Source organism: Coffea arabica, chromosome 2c, assembly GCF_036785885.1.
Source record: "Coffea arabica cultivar ET-39 chromosome 2c, Coffea Arabica ET-39 HiFi, whole genome shotgun sequence".
Taxonomy (NCBI): Eukaryota; Viridiplantae; Streptophyta; class Magnoliopsida; order Gentianales; family Rubiaceae; genus Coffea; species Coffea arabica.
Genome location: NC_092312.1, coordinates 18494232 through 18506618, shown reverse-complemented (window position 1 = coordinate 18506618; position 12387 = coordinate 18494232). Strand labels below are relative to the sequence as shown.

At 35.9% G+C, this 12387-nt stretch overlaps 3 protein-coding genes across 5 annotated transcripts; 1 reads left to right on the top strand and 2 right to left on the bottom strand.

Moving 5' to 3' along the window:
- Positions 1-2060: 2060 nt before the first annotated feature.
- On the top strand, positions 2061-9622 carry LOC140035154 (aspartate--tRNA ligase, chloroplastic/mitochondrial-like). 3 transcript variants are annotated; one of them, XM_072074923.1, is made up of 11 exons: positions 2061-2527; positions 2976-3119; positions 3918-4027; positions 4621-4732; positions 4830-4901; positions 5504-5595; positions 5851-5971; positions 7099-7221; positions 7501-7696; positions 7782-7969; positions 8731-9622. In XM_072074923.1, the coding sequence occupies exons 1-11, from the start codon at positions 2138-2140 to the stop codon at positions 8803-8805; spliced, it is 1623 nt and encodes a 540-aa protein (XP_071931024.1). In that variant the 5' UTR covers positions 2061-2137; the 3' UTR covers positions 8806-9622. The 3 variants fall into 3 exon arrangements, with proteins under 3 accessions (XP_071931024.1, XP_071931023.1, XP_071931025.1); XM_072074922.1 differs by having other exon boundaries at positions 8715-9622; XM_072074924.1 differs by lacking the exon at positions 8731-9622 and adding an exon at positions 8093-8149 and having other exon boundaries at positions 2062-2527.
- LOC140035536 (agamous-like MADS-box protein AGL62) lies at positions 8813-9441 on the bottom strand. Its single transcript, XM_072076802.1, has 2 exons — positions 8927-9441; positions 8813-8822 (listed from the first exon to the last, which is right to left on the bottom strand). Exons 1-2 carry the CDS (start codon positions 9439-9441, stop codon positions 8813-8815), a joined length of 525 nt encoding a protein of 174 aa, XP_071932903.1.
- Positions 9623-11322: 1700 nt separating the features above from the next.
- LOC113721959 (agamous-like MADS-box protein AGL62) lies at positions 11323-12028 on the bottom strand. Its single transcript, XM_027245627.2, has one exon. It carries the CDS (start codon positions 11992-11994, stop codon positions 11323-11325), a length of 672 nt encoding a protein of 223 aa, XP_027101428.1. The 5' UTR covers positions 11995-12028.
- Between the last annotated feature and the right edge of the window lie 359 nt (positions 12029-12387).

The following is a 12387-nucleotide window of genomic DNA, read 5'->3' as shown; positions in this document are numbered from 1 at the left end:
ATCATCAATTATTTATGGAAATATGCATTGATAATTACTATTCTTATTATTAGTCATTGCGAAATATTAAAGGTTAAGAAGCCATTAATAATGTTACAGATTTCAATGTTTTCAACTCGTTTCCAATGTGTACTTATATATCCTGAGCTAATACAACTCTTGCCCGCTTATGTAGCCTTGTTTAATCATATGCCATAATTAGTTTCTAAGCGTTTGCATGCACGTTGCAGACCACGTCAAATGATGGCCTGTGCGCCCGACCAATGAAATCGCTCCACTTTACTGATAGCAACAGCTGTGTTCGTTAGACAAAAAAAAAAAAAAAAAAAGGAAAAAAACAGCTGCTGTGACTTGAGACCAAAGAATTGTATGAATATGCTCGTAAATTCCAATTCATTTTAGGCTTAATTACATTTACCTCCCCTGAAGTCGGGCCAAAACACCAAATAAGCTCTATAGCTTGACCAAATTATAATTATACCCTTACAATGGATGGTGTCTAAACCCCTGTTAACTGAGATACTGAAATGATAAAAATGCCCTTATTCCTACAATTTGCAAATTTTAACTAATCCTTGTCAAAAAAGCAAAGAGAGAGAGAGAGAGAGAGAAGAAAAGATAGGAAGAAAGGAAGAGAATACAATCTAAACATAATAATTTTTGCATTCCAAAGAGAAGTTAATGAATAAATTAGAAGAAGTAAAGAAACAAAAATAACGAAAAACAATTTCTTAATAACATGCATACAGGACATAACAAACCAACATAAAGGAAAATGATGTAAGTAAACATAAAGGGTAGGAAAGAGAAAAGGTAACTAAATAGGTTGGTGAAAGGAAATTGAGGAAATATGGAAAAGAAAAAGAGTGTAGTATGTTTTTCTATTCCACTAACTTGTTTTTGTTCTTCAATTATTCGATCGGACTTCCCCTTGCTTCATTAATATCCCTGCTACTGCTGCATTACTGTAACTTCAGCTCTAAATCTTCTTTTTATGAAAAATTCGAAACTCTATTCTTTCTCCAAAACCACCATCCAGGCTTCATTAACTCTCTCCTTTTGTGCACCAAATTTGATGAGCCATTTCCCTTTTACAATTACCTTCATTTCTTTCTTGATTCTCTTTTATTCCAATCACAAATATTCAGGCTCAAACAAATATAGTAGGGCCTACACAAAGCATACATTTTTATTTTTTTTTGACGATTTGGTACACATCCAACTTAATTTTATAACACTTTAAGAGCTCGTAATTGTTGCATTTGGATTTAATTTTTGCTGTGTTAATGAAAAGGATATACTGATGTATGGATGGATGTTCATGGGATTCATGTTTGTATTTTGATTGTGAATTCATGATTATCGAATTTGGCAGCAGCCAACTTGGTGGACTTTTGCAAATTACGTAGATTCCGGTAGAAGGAAATGAGGAATTTATGGTTTCAAGGGCATTTTAGGATTTCTAGCATAAGACGATGTTGATAACATTAATGACGAGAGGACCAATAATGTTAGTAAAATAATTAACTCACATCAAAAAGTGTCTTTATTATATTTGTTTACCACAAAGAGGGTTATCTATAACTTTGTAGAATTATAGAGTTTATTTGGCAATTTGGTTAAACCTCAAAGGAGCTAAAGGAAAATATAACTAACTTTCCTTTACTCTTCCATATTTTTCTTTACCAACAAATACTACCTTAATTTTCTGCACATTGCATCCAAATTTACAGGACTTTAAAGGAAAAATATTTGATTACCACAATATTTTCAATAAGTATAATTAACTACTTATTTTATCTACAAATTTTTCTTGTCAAACAAATATACGCAAGGAAGTTATTTTAACTCACTTGATTTTCCTACGTAACTTGGCCCAACTTTGTTTCATTTTAAAATAGATCGAGCGTACATGCCCAACCCCAATCACGTTATGGTTAGGGTCAACAACAACATTGGGATCAAATGGAGCAGGCTGGCTCAGCAAGCTTTGGTAGGCCAAGCCCAATCTACACTGAAGTAAAAGGACCAGGAAAACGACATAGTTTTGGACTCTCAATTCAATTCGGCTTCGTCCCCCGGCCATGGACTTATCTGCTCAGAGTCTCAATTGAAAAATTGAAGCGGCTGCCGCGAGATGGCCGCACAACTCCTCCGCGCTCTGCCCAGTATAGCCTTCCGCTATAAACACTTCTCACTCAAACCACCTCCATTGCCTCTTCTATTCCTAAACTCGCACAGCCCCAGCTTCAAACCCACGCAACCTCCTAAACGCTGCATTTCAACTCCTTCTGTTTCTGCTTCGTCTCCTTCTCCTTCTTCAACTGAAACACCACTTGTTGCCGCTTCCCCTAAAGTATCTCGCTCCATCCCTTCTCTTGAATGGGTGAGCCGGACCGCTTTCTGCGGTGAATTGTCAGAAGCTGATGTGAATAAACGGGTCAGGCTCTGCGGCTGGGTTGCCCTTCATCGTGTTCATGGTGGCCTCACTTTCGTTAATCTCCGTGACCATACCGGTGTTGTACAGGTACTTATTTTTCATTTTCTTCTCTCTCTCTCTCCTTTTTTTTTTTAAAAAAAAATAATGAATTCTCAATCTTTCATTTCTTGAGCATGTAATAGTTCTTGACTGGCTATTGCTTTTATTTTTCCATTGTAATAAATATTTTTGAACATGATGACCATTAGTTTGTTTACTTAAGTCAGAAATTTAAGGCATTCTGCCTAGGAAACGTGGAAAATTTTGAACATTGATGGAATTTTATTTGAAGTAATCTGTCTGAAGTTACCAGTACTTACAGTCTACAATCCGTGTTTTGGTTTGTTTTCTTTGTTGAGAATGCTTGTTGATTTGCGATAAATGCTGCATGGGAAAGAGTAGCTATGAATATGCTATTTGATGAAATTGCGACAAAGAGTATCTTTGGGGCGAGTTGTTGAACTGGTCTTTACCTTTTGTGCTTTGGGAATTTCAGATTACGACCCTTCCCAACGAATTTCCTGATGCTCATTCAACAGTGAATGACTTAAGAGTTGAGTATGTGGTGGCCGTAGAAGGTGTTGTTCGGCCTCGCCCAATTGAGTCTGTCAACAAGAAGATGAGGACTGGTGCAGTAGAGGTGTGTTCTGCTTTAGCTTTAAATCTTTATGCATAGATGGATGCATTCTGCAATAATTACAGAAAAAGCAGCTGAAGGAAGTCACTGATGACATTCTCACTATAGTAAGTCTAGAAAATTTGAATTTGAGGTCTCCTTTGGCAGTTCACCTGTCTGTTTAGTCTCCATGAACTCTTTAAGAAACTGAGAATAACATGCCTATGGCTGAAAACAAGGCGTGGTGCTAGTTGTTATGAATTCAACCAGATCTATTGTGTCAAGGGTGTTTTGCATTGTGATTTGAAGGAAAACCTTTTTAGGCTTTTGTTCAAGCAGTCCCCCTGGCCCAATTTTTGAAGTGTTCAAGTGTTAAAATTAACAGGTGTAACAAGAACAATCCAAGGGCAATGTTTTATGTTTTCCCCCGCAAAAACCTTCCAAGTGTAATGATTAATATGGTTAAAATACGACCTTGTTTGAATTGCTATTCTATAAGTGTTATTAGAAGAAGATCACAGCTTAGGTGCATCAGAGAAAGAGAAAATCGAAGTCTGATGCTGGTGATTGACTAGGAGAGAAGGAAAGGTAATGAATTGTTGCTGATGTTATAATCATATGTTCATGGATGAGTTCTTTATCTCAGTGCTCCACAATTTACTTAGTTTCTGCAAAGTTGGTTGTGGAATTATGATGTGTAGTTGATTGTGGAAGACGAATTCTAATAACTGATGACCGCTGTTTTATTATTTCCTTAACTTGGATTTGCTCCTGGATGATTATTCTTTTTGGTGGTTTTAGTACAATTGCTTAAGTTTGCAGGTGGCTGCTGAGCGTGTCCATGTTCTGAATACTGTGAGATCTAAGCTGCCTTTCTTAGTTACTACTGCAGATGATGCCAAAGAATCTGTAAAGGAGGAAATTCGCTTGAGGTGAAAACTTTCTGAAGTTTTTTGACCATGGGCTTATGTTTTGCTTCTCTCTGCAGATTGCTGTTAGTTCTCTTGATAATTGATATTTTTACTTTTCTGGTCGAGTTGGGCATTTCTTAATGATTGAAGGTCTACTTTTGTTTCTGCTTCCTCTCGCTAATTTGTGGTATTGTGACTGGAGTGGGTAAACTGGAGTTTGCTTGGGTCATGGTTTGTTGTTCTAGTTGTTTCTGAGACACTTAACTGCTTAAGTAAAAGAATACTAGTGCTTGCCTCATTTACAAGAGAAGAAATAAAATTAGTAAGTAATATCACTATATGATGATAAGGGATTTTGGTGATGTTGATCTTTGAACCACATAGTTGAAGAGGTAGCATGGGTTATTTACCATCAATTCTCACATTTTGCATGTTCCATACCCTATGATGTGTGTTTTCTATTCAATGTAGTTTGTGGCTTTAAAGCATGCAATGCTTCAGAGGCCATAGTTTTTTCCATAGCCTAAAATATATTGATTGTTTACTGCTTGTAAGATCTTCGATGCATGTCTCTTAAACTGTACGGATTAAATGGTCCCCATACCTGTTACTAGATATCGATGCCTTGATTTGCGCCGGCCACAAATGACTTCCAACATTATATTGCGGCATCAAGTGGTAAAACTCATCCGAAGGTACCTTGAGGATGTACATGATTTTGTGGAGGTAATGTTTGCATTTTAACATCTTAGTGCAATCAGAAGATTCTACTGGAGTCTGTCTCTTCCACTCTCTGATCCTTGCCTTCATGTTTGTAAGGCAGATTGAGACTCCAATTCTATCTAGATCTACCCCAGAAGGTGCTCGGGATTATCTTGTCCCTTCAAGAATTCAGGTACAGTATTTGCCCTGTTAAATGTACCTATCTCGGGATTATCTCTAATTTCTCCTCTTCACTCTTTTGGTGTTTTCCCTTGTTTTCTGTTGAAGTGAATTGAAAAACAAAATGTAATCTTGGTATTGATGTTGTCGTTTGTCCTGGTGATGACTTAGTGATTTTGAAAGAATTCCCATCCCATCAGGCTTCAATCTCGAATTCAAGCCAAATTGTGTTTTCTAAGCTACGCTTAATCTCCAGCCTTTTATGGCTACCTATGTTTTTAGCTTCTCAAATTTATACTCAGAGTTAAAATTTCATTGCATTTGAGCTGTTATTCCCCAAACTTTTTACCTTTGTTGTTGAGAACCCGCTCAAGGCAACTTGTAAGATAAGAAAAGGAGAACGCCATTTAATACAACTCGTGTAGATCTTTTGGAAGTGATGGAGGCTGAACAATTTCCATACAGCATTTGATACATCGAAACATCAAGGATGAAAAATATTTACTTGTTTTATTGGCTTTTTAACATCTAATTCTCTACGTTTCAAGTTTATGTTTTCCAGAGATATATCAGTCATCAAATAAAAATCTGATTGCTTAATTCCATCATTTAAAGCCAGGAACATTTTATGCCTTGCCCCAAAGTCCGCAGCTGTTCAAACAAATGTTGATGGTCTCTGGTTTTGATAAATACTATCAAATTGCAAGGTAATAAGTTTTAAGTTTACGACTATTTGATCAGACTGTTGATTTTCATTTAAATTCCCCTTTTCTCTTGCATCTTTACATTCTGCCACACATTGTTCAACTTATGTGAAGAGGATCTCCCCCCTTCCCCCCTCAGATTATTATGAGGAAAAAGGATTCTAGAGGGGGGATCAAGAAATTTTGCATTTATTGCTGGGTCATTTATTAGTATACAACCAAGACCACAATGTGACTTCATCTGCTCTTGCTTTGCAGGTGTTTCAGGGATGAAGATCTAAGGGCAGATAGACAACCTGAATTTACGCAACTAGATATGGAGATGGCTTTCACTCCCTTAGAGGACATGCTCAGACTTAATGAAGATTTGATTAGGAAGGTTGTCTTTTTTTTTTTTTTTGGGTGGTAGAAATAGTTTGATGAGGTAACAAATCACAAAATGAAATGAGGTGGGGATAAAAGCATTAGAATGATCCAGTGAGTTAAGATACGTTTCATTTAGCTGACCCCTCTCACTTCCTTGATCCTGCCAATTAGTTTGCTGTAGTTGATAGCCTAATAGATAGTAGAGCAATAATCTGATTTCACAATTTGTGAGTTCCTTCAGACCTTTGATAAAATCCTCTATTGAAGTGAGATATATTTTCTGCACATAAAATTCTGTAAAACATGTCCTGAAATTTTCATTAAAAGAAGCTGTTCTTCCATAGCAATATTATAACTAAATTTACGTACATTGTGGGGCTCTAAACTGTTGATTTGAATTTTTAATACCTTCCAGAAATTCTGAATCGAATGTTATTTTCGACCAGAGCCTATATGATGGTTGAATCCTGTTTTTCAACTGATTGGTTAGTATTTGAATTTGATGACCTAGGTTTCGCACCTCCTGGTAGATTTTTGTATGATCTTTTACTTTCCAATTTTAGTAACATTCTCCTGTGTTATGGGCTGGGTGTGGGAATTGAACTGTAATAGCATTAATCTTGTTAAAACTTGTATAACATTTTGCTGTATAGAAGCTAAACATCATCAGCTGTGCACATGCTTGGCCTATATGTGGTGCCGAAAATAATTATTACTTCTGAGTAAACATGACAATCTTTTGCATTATCTGACTAAATATCTTTTAGAAGATTGAAACAAATTATACGTATGTTTTAGTGTAAATTTTACCTCGTCATGCTTGTAGTCTATCATATGATTCCTTTTGGTATCAGCAAATAATATATATATATATATATGTAGGTTTGTTCCGAAATAGTTGTTTGTTCTAATAAGCTTGATTTTTTCCCCTGAAGTTTAAAGCTGGATGCTGTCCAATTTTTCCTTTTGTAGCATGGAGTTAGGGTCTAGCGAGGCATGGGTTACATGGGTAGATGAGGGCTCTGATGGCCCAATTTAGATGTTTAATACAACTCTTAATTCTGTATTGATATTACTTTTGCTGTTACTTCTGATATTCAACTGGTAAGTTGACGGGGCATGATAAATATTTTCCTGCAGGTTTTCCTTGAGATCAAAGGTGTCCAGCTACCTGACCCTTTCCCAAGGCTCACTTATGCTGAAGCCATGAGCCAATACGGTTCAGATAGGCCAGATACTCGTTTTGATCTTGGATTGAAAGATGTAAAGCTTGTTGGTTTTCATGCATTATTTGTTTTTATTCTTTATCTCTTTCAATTTTCTCAACTGAGAGCTGCCAATGCAGTCTATAGCCCCTTCTTCAGTTTGTCCCAAGAAAAATAGTTTCTTTTCCCTTTTTCTTTTTTTTTTTTGGGAGAGGGGGGGGGGGGGGGGGGGGAGACAGGTTGTCATTCTTTTGGTACCATAGATGATACTATATTATGAAATCTTAAATCTATTTTTTGTTTTTTGGAGTGATTACCTAATGGTCTTGGCTTGCAGGTATCTGAGATATTTTCAGATTCCTCCTTCAAGGCATTTGCAGATACCTTGAAGAGTGGGGGAATTGTTAAAGCCTTGTGTGTCCCTTCAGGAGGAAAGACATACTCAAATACTGCTTTGAAGAAAGGTGATATTTACAATGAAGCTATTAAATCTGGAGCAAAGGGTTTGCCTTTCTTAAAGGTGTTAGAAGATGGTGAGAGTGATGTTTGTGATTGTTTGCACATTTCATCGCATTTTGCAGATTATATTGTTCTTAGTGCTTGATGTATATCTTTTAGGGGCAATTGAAGGGATTTCCCCACTGGTATCATGCTTGGACCACACAAAGAAAGACAAGTTACTCAAACACTTATCTGCGGGATCAGGTGATCTCATCTTGTTTGCAGTGGGTCAGCCTGCATCAGTAAATAAAACTTTAGATAGGCTGAGGTTGTATGTAGCCCATGATTTGGGCTTGATTGATCCTGTAAGTTTACTGCTTAAAGCTTTTAATTTCATGCAATATACTATTGGATTTAAAAGAAAAAGGAAAGGAAACTTGGATTAATTATTTTTACACATCTCACTTTGTCTATTTGGTGTCATTTAGTCCAGGCCCTCAATCTTATACAATATATAAGAAGAGGGCATTGACAGCCAGTGTAAATATTTTCTACAATTTTTTTTCGAACTTTCAATTTTATTCTTAGAAAATTAATTTTTTACCCTAAGTCACGTGATCACATTTACCAACATAATCACTCTAAATATTGCAATTACCAAATTATCTATTTTTAATTGAAGAAAAAATTAATTATAAATTGAAGTTTGTTAATGAAAAGTTCTTATAAAATTTATTAATGAAACAATAAAATTTACAAATTCATAAAAAATAATAATGATTTCTAAATTGCACACAAAGTAAGTGTGCTTTTTAACACTAATATCAATTATTTAAGATTGGATCGCACACACATATATATATAAATATATGCACGCATAGAGGGGGAGATAAAGAATACTCCCTACTTAAAAATCACTGAAAGACAAAAACAAAAAAAGAGACATCAGTCAACACAATAAAATAAAACACTGCAAGAGCCTAATTTATAGTAATTCATAAGGAACGAACGCTAACAACACTGTGAAAAATCGTCAATAAACTAAACAGTAAAAAAAAACTGCTGAAAGCCATGCATATATTAAACTTATCCGGACTTTGCCAACCACAGATCTTCAAACCTGCAGAGAATTTCCGAAGTCATCAGAACCATAAGGAACGATGGAGTTGTTGCAGTATTCAGTCGTCGTCTGATTGAATAACATATCATCACAACCAACTGCAGTCACGCCGGGATTGATATCACCGCTATTATTTAAGCCCAAATTAGTTGAAGAAGAAGAAGAATTTTTCAACAACATCAAGTCATCGGCTCTCATCAACAGCTTTTTCTTCAACTCTTCCAATGAAGCTTTATACTGTTGAAGGTCCTCCAAACCCATATGCTCAATTGGGTCATCCCACCAAAAACTCCCACCGTTCTCTAACTTCGAACCTTCAATCAATTCCTTTCTTTTTCTCTCGACCTCTAATTCTTTGGACACTTTAGCATAGTGTCGGTTGTGTTGTTGAATCTCATGAGCACCCAGTGGGATTTTCGGATCAGCAACGGATGACGAGGAGGATGATGATGATGATGATGATGCCGATCCCGTGGTATAGCGGTTAATAACAGCGTCAATGTTGGGGTGACCAAAAGCAAAGACGCGCTTGCCCAAAGAATGAACGATGATGGCAACTTCTGCCCCGGTCAAGACGCAAAGTTCACTTGCTTTCTTGAAGAGACCGACTCTTCGCTTGGAGAAGGTTACTTGCCTGTTGCTCAAGTTGTCTATCTTCTTGATCTCGATTTTTTTTCGACCTTGGGTCGTCTTCTTCTTCATCATCATGTTGTTCATTTTCGCCTTTTTTTTTTTTTTGTCTTTTGGTGGGATTTTGATGAATTAAGGGCTAGCTACATTGCTTTGGCATCCTATCCTATTATTATATAAGGTTCCACCTTCCTTAATATTTACCCGTAATTTTGTTTCCTAAAAACGTCAAAGATTTTATTGTGATTCGGTCGATATATTTTCTCCAGTTTCCATTGTTTCACCCTCCTAATTTCCCCTTGATTGATGGATTAAACTTAGAAATGGATGATTTATGTAGAGTAACATCTCTATCTTTTTCTCTCTTTTTTTTCGACAAAATATAAATTAGTGTTAACTCCTCATTGATTGATGGATTAAACTTAGAAATGGACAATTTGTCTAGAATTAACAGCTATTTTCTTCTTTTCCTGGCAAAACATAATTTACTCTCTCACACTGACCAAGAAAATGGCATTGTTGAGAACTATCGATCTAATCATTTCATCAAAATTACAAAAAAAAACAAACGATCAAATTGTTATTTAATGGCATGTGTAGTTAGTTTAAGTAGTTAATGGTTTATTATCTTTTAGCAAAGCGATATACATATTGTTTGGATGAATTCATGCATCAACATATAGAAACATATATACTTCCAAAAATCTAATTATTTCTTCTTCTTTTTTTGGCTAAGTATTTTCTTGCCTAGGTTAAAATTAGAAAAATTTATTTCCTCAGCTTGGTGACAACTAAAGTGTCTCCAAAATGTTCTCAATTCAACTTCGTTAAATAGATCAATAAAAATGAAACTACTTTTCCGATTATTTCCTTAATCTGTGGGCGGTAATCGAGTATGATTTACATGTATTAAGTATATAGGACTCTTAGTAAACAATTTTTCCAATTATTTCCTTAATCCGTGCCAGGCAAGTGCGATGTAGCTCGGACTCTAGGAATGGAGCTTGTTAAATTCCACTTTCACCCCTCATCCGCTCAAATTGAATGGAAAAAATCAACTCAACTACTTTTTGTGCATTGTATAAGTTGCCTCACCTAATTACGTCCAGGAATTGAACCACAGTGAAGTTATTCTCTACGTTCCGTTTTGTTATTATTATTATTTTTGGGGGTGAATGAATGGGGCAGGCTTTGAAACAATTTAAGCAATGACACTTTTGTTTGGGTGGTTTGGTTCCTATAGAATTGAGGCATAGAATTGGAATTGGAAGCCTTATTTCTAATTCTTTTGTTTGGCTTCTAACTTTCCCAAATAATTAGAATTGAATTTCAATTCTACGGGGCTTGAATTCAATGACACTTTATATTGTCATTGTTGCAATATTTTCTATTTATATTGTCATTGTTGGTTGTAATTTTTGCTGAATGTCTCAGCTGGTTTTGGGGCTTTGGCTGGTATTTTGCCAAAAAAAAGGAAGTAAGCTTTTTTCTTTAAAGCTTTAGTAACAATTAGCTAAATGCACGAAAAAATAAATTATTAAAGGCATATATTGATTTTTTCCTTTAAATTTTTAGTAAAAATTAGCCAAATGTAAGAAAAAAATTATTATATAAAAATAAAATAAAAATTTTATGTAAGCAAATATTTCATGAAAATAATTCTAATTCCTAATGAATTCTTCTCTCACGCAAAGAATTTGAAATTCCATACCAATTCTATGCATTTTCCAAACGAAAGAATTGCAATGACTTGGAATTCCAATTTTATAGAATTCGAATTCTAATTCAATTTCAATTCTATAGTACCAAACGCACCCTTTATGAGATTAAACTATTTACAGTAGATTGATGGAGGAATCATCAGAGAAGAGCAATGACCTAATTATTGACAGTTTAGACTAGCGAGGCACTAGCTTGATCCACCAAAGTCAAATCGGAAAAACGAGATAAGTTTATACCGAATAGGCTTCAAAATCCTCCATTATCATATCCAAAGTTGAAGATATTAGGATGGACCGAACCCACGCTGACCCCGGTTGGTTTGCTCTCATATTGATGATACAATCCCGCAGCAGCACCATTGTTTAGTGTAAAAAATGAAGAATTGTTGTAATTAGCCTCAGCCGCCACCTTGCTAGCATGACTCGTCACACTGTTTTTCATGTTTTCCAGTGAATCTCTTAGTTGTTCAAGTTCGTGTAATCCAAGTTCATTAACAGGGGATTCCCACCAATAATGATTTTGGCTGGCTTTTCTCATGAGATCAAATGCCTCGCCTCTTTTCTTCTCAATTTCTAATTCACTGAGAATTTGAGTGAGCTGCAAGTTGAGCTCCCGGACACTACTGGCATTCCTGTGAGCCCCAACGAGGTGGAGTGCACTCGAGTTTGGCTGAGGATTTCTGCATCGCGCAATGAATTTATCGATTATGTAATCGACACTAGGATGGCCAAAAGAAAATACTTTTCCCGCTGGGGAAAAAACTATAATGGCTAATTCAACGCCACAGAGAGTGCTGAGTTCGTGCGCCTTCTTATAGAGTCCCGAACGGCGTTTTGAGAATGTAACTTGGAGATGATTCTTGGTCTCAATTTTTGCAATTTTGATCTTTTGGCGACCCATGCTAGGTTTCTTTGCCATGATCTTCTTCTGAATACAAGAGGGAGAGAGGTTTTTTAGGTTAGGTTTGGTGGTTCTATGAAGAGTTATGGATAAAGTGGAGAAGCAACAATTTAAAGGGCCTCAAGTTTACTCTTGAATCTGGATAGATTGATTGTAATTTGTGCTAGCTAGTATATGTAATCATTAGGCATAATTACCCTTGATTTGGGAGTTTAAAAAAATCTTAGATCTTAATGCTATGATGGTGTGACATAAATCTTCTCTTAGTTGGCATTACAAGGTGAAGTATCAGTTATTATTGCAAGCCAAAGTCAACTCATATATATGTGTTTCTCTACTCATTTTGGGTATGAATTGATGATCAATTGGCACTCACACTCACTCTGTAGGCATTTGTTAGAGCACAGAAAG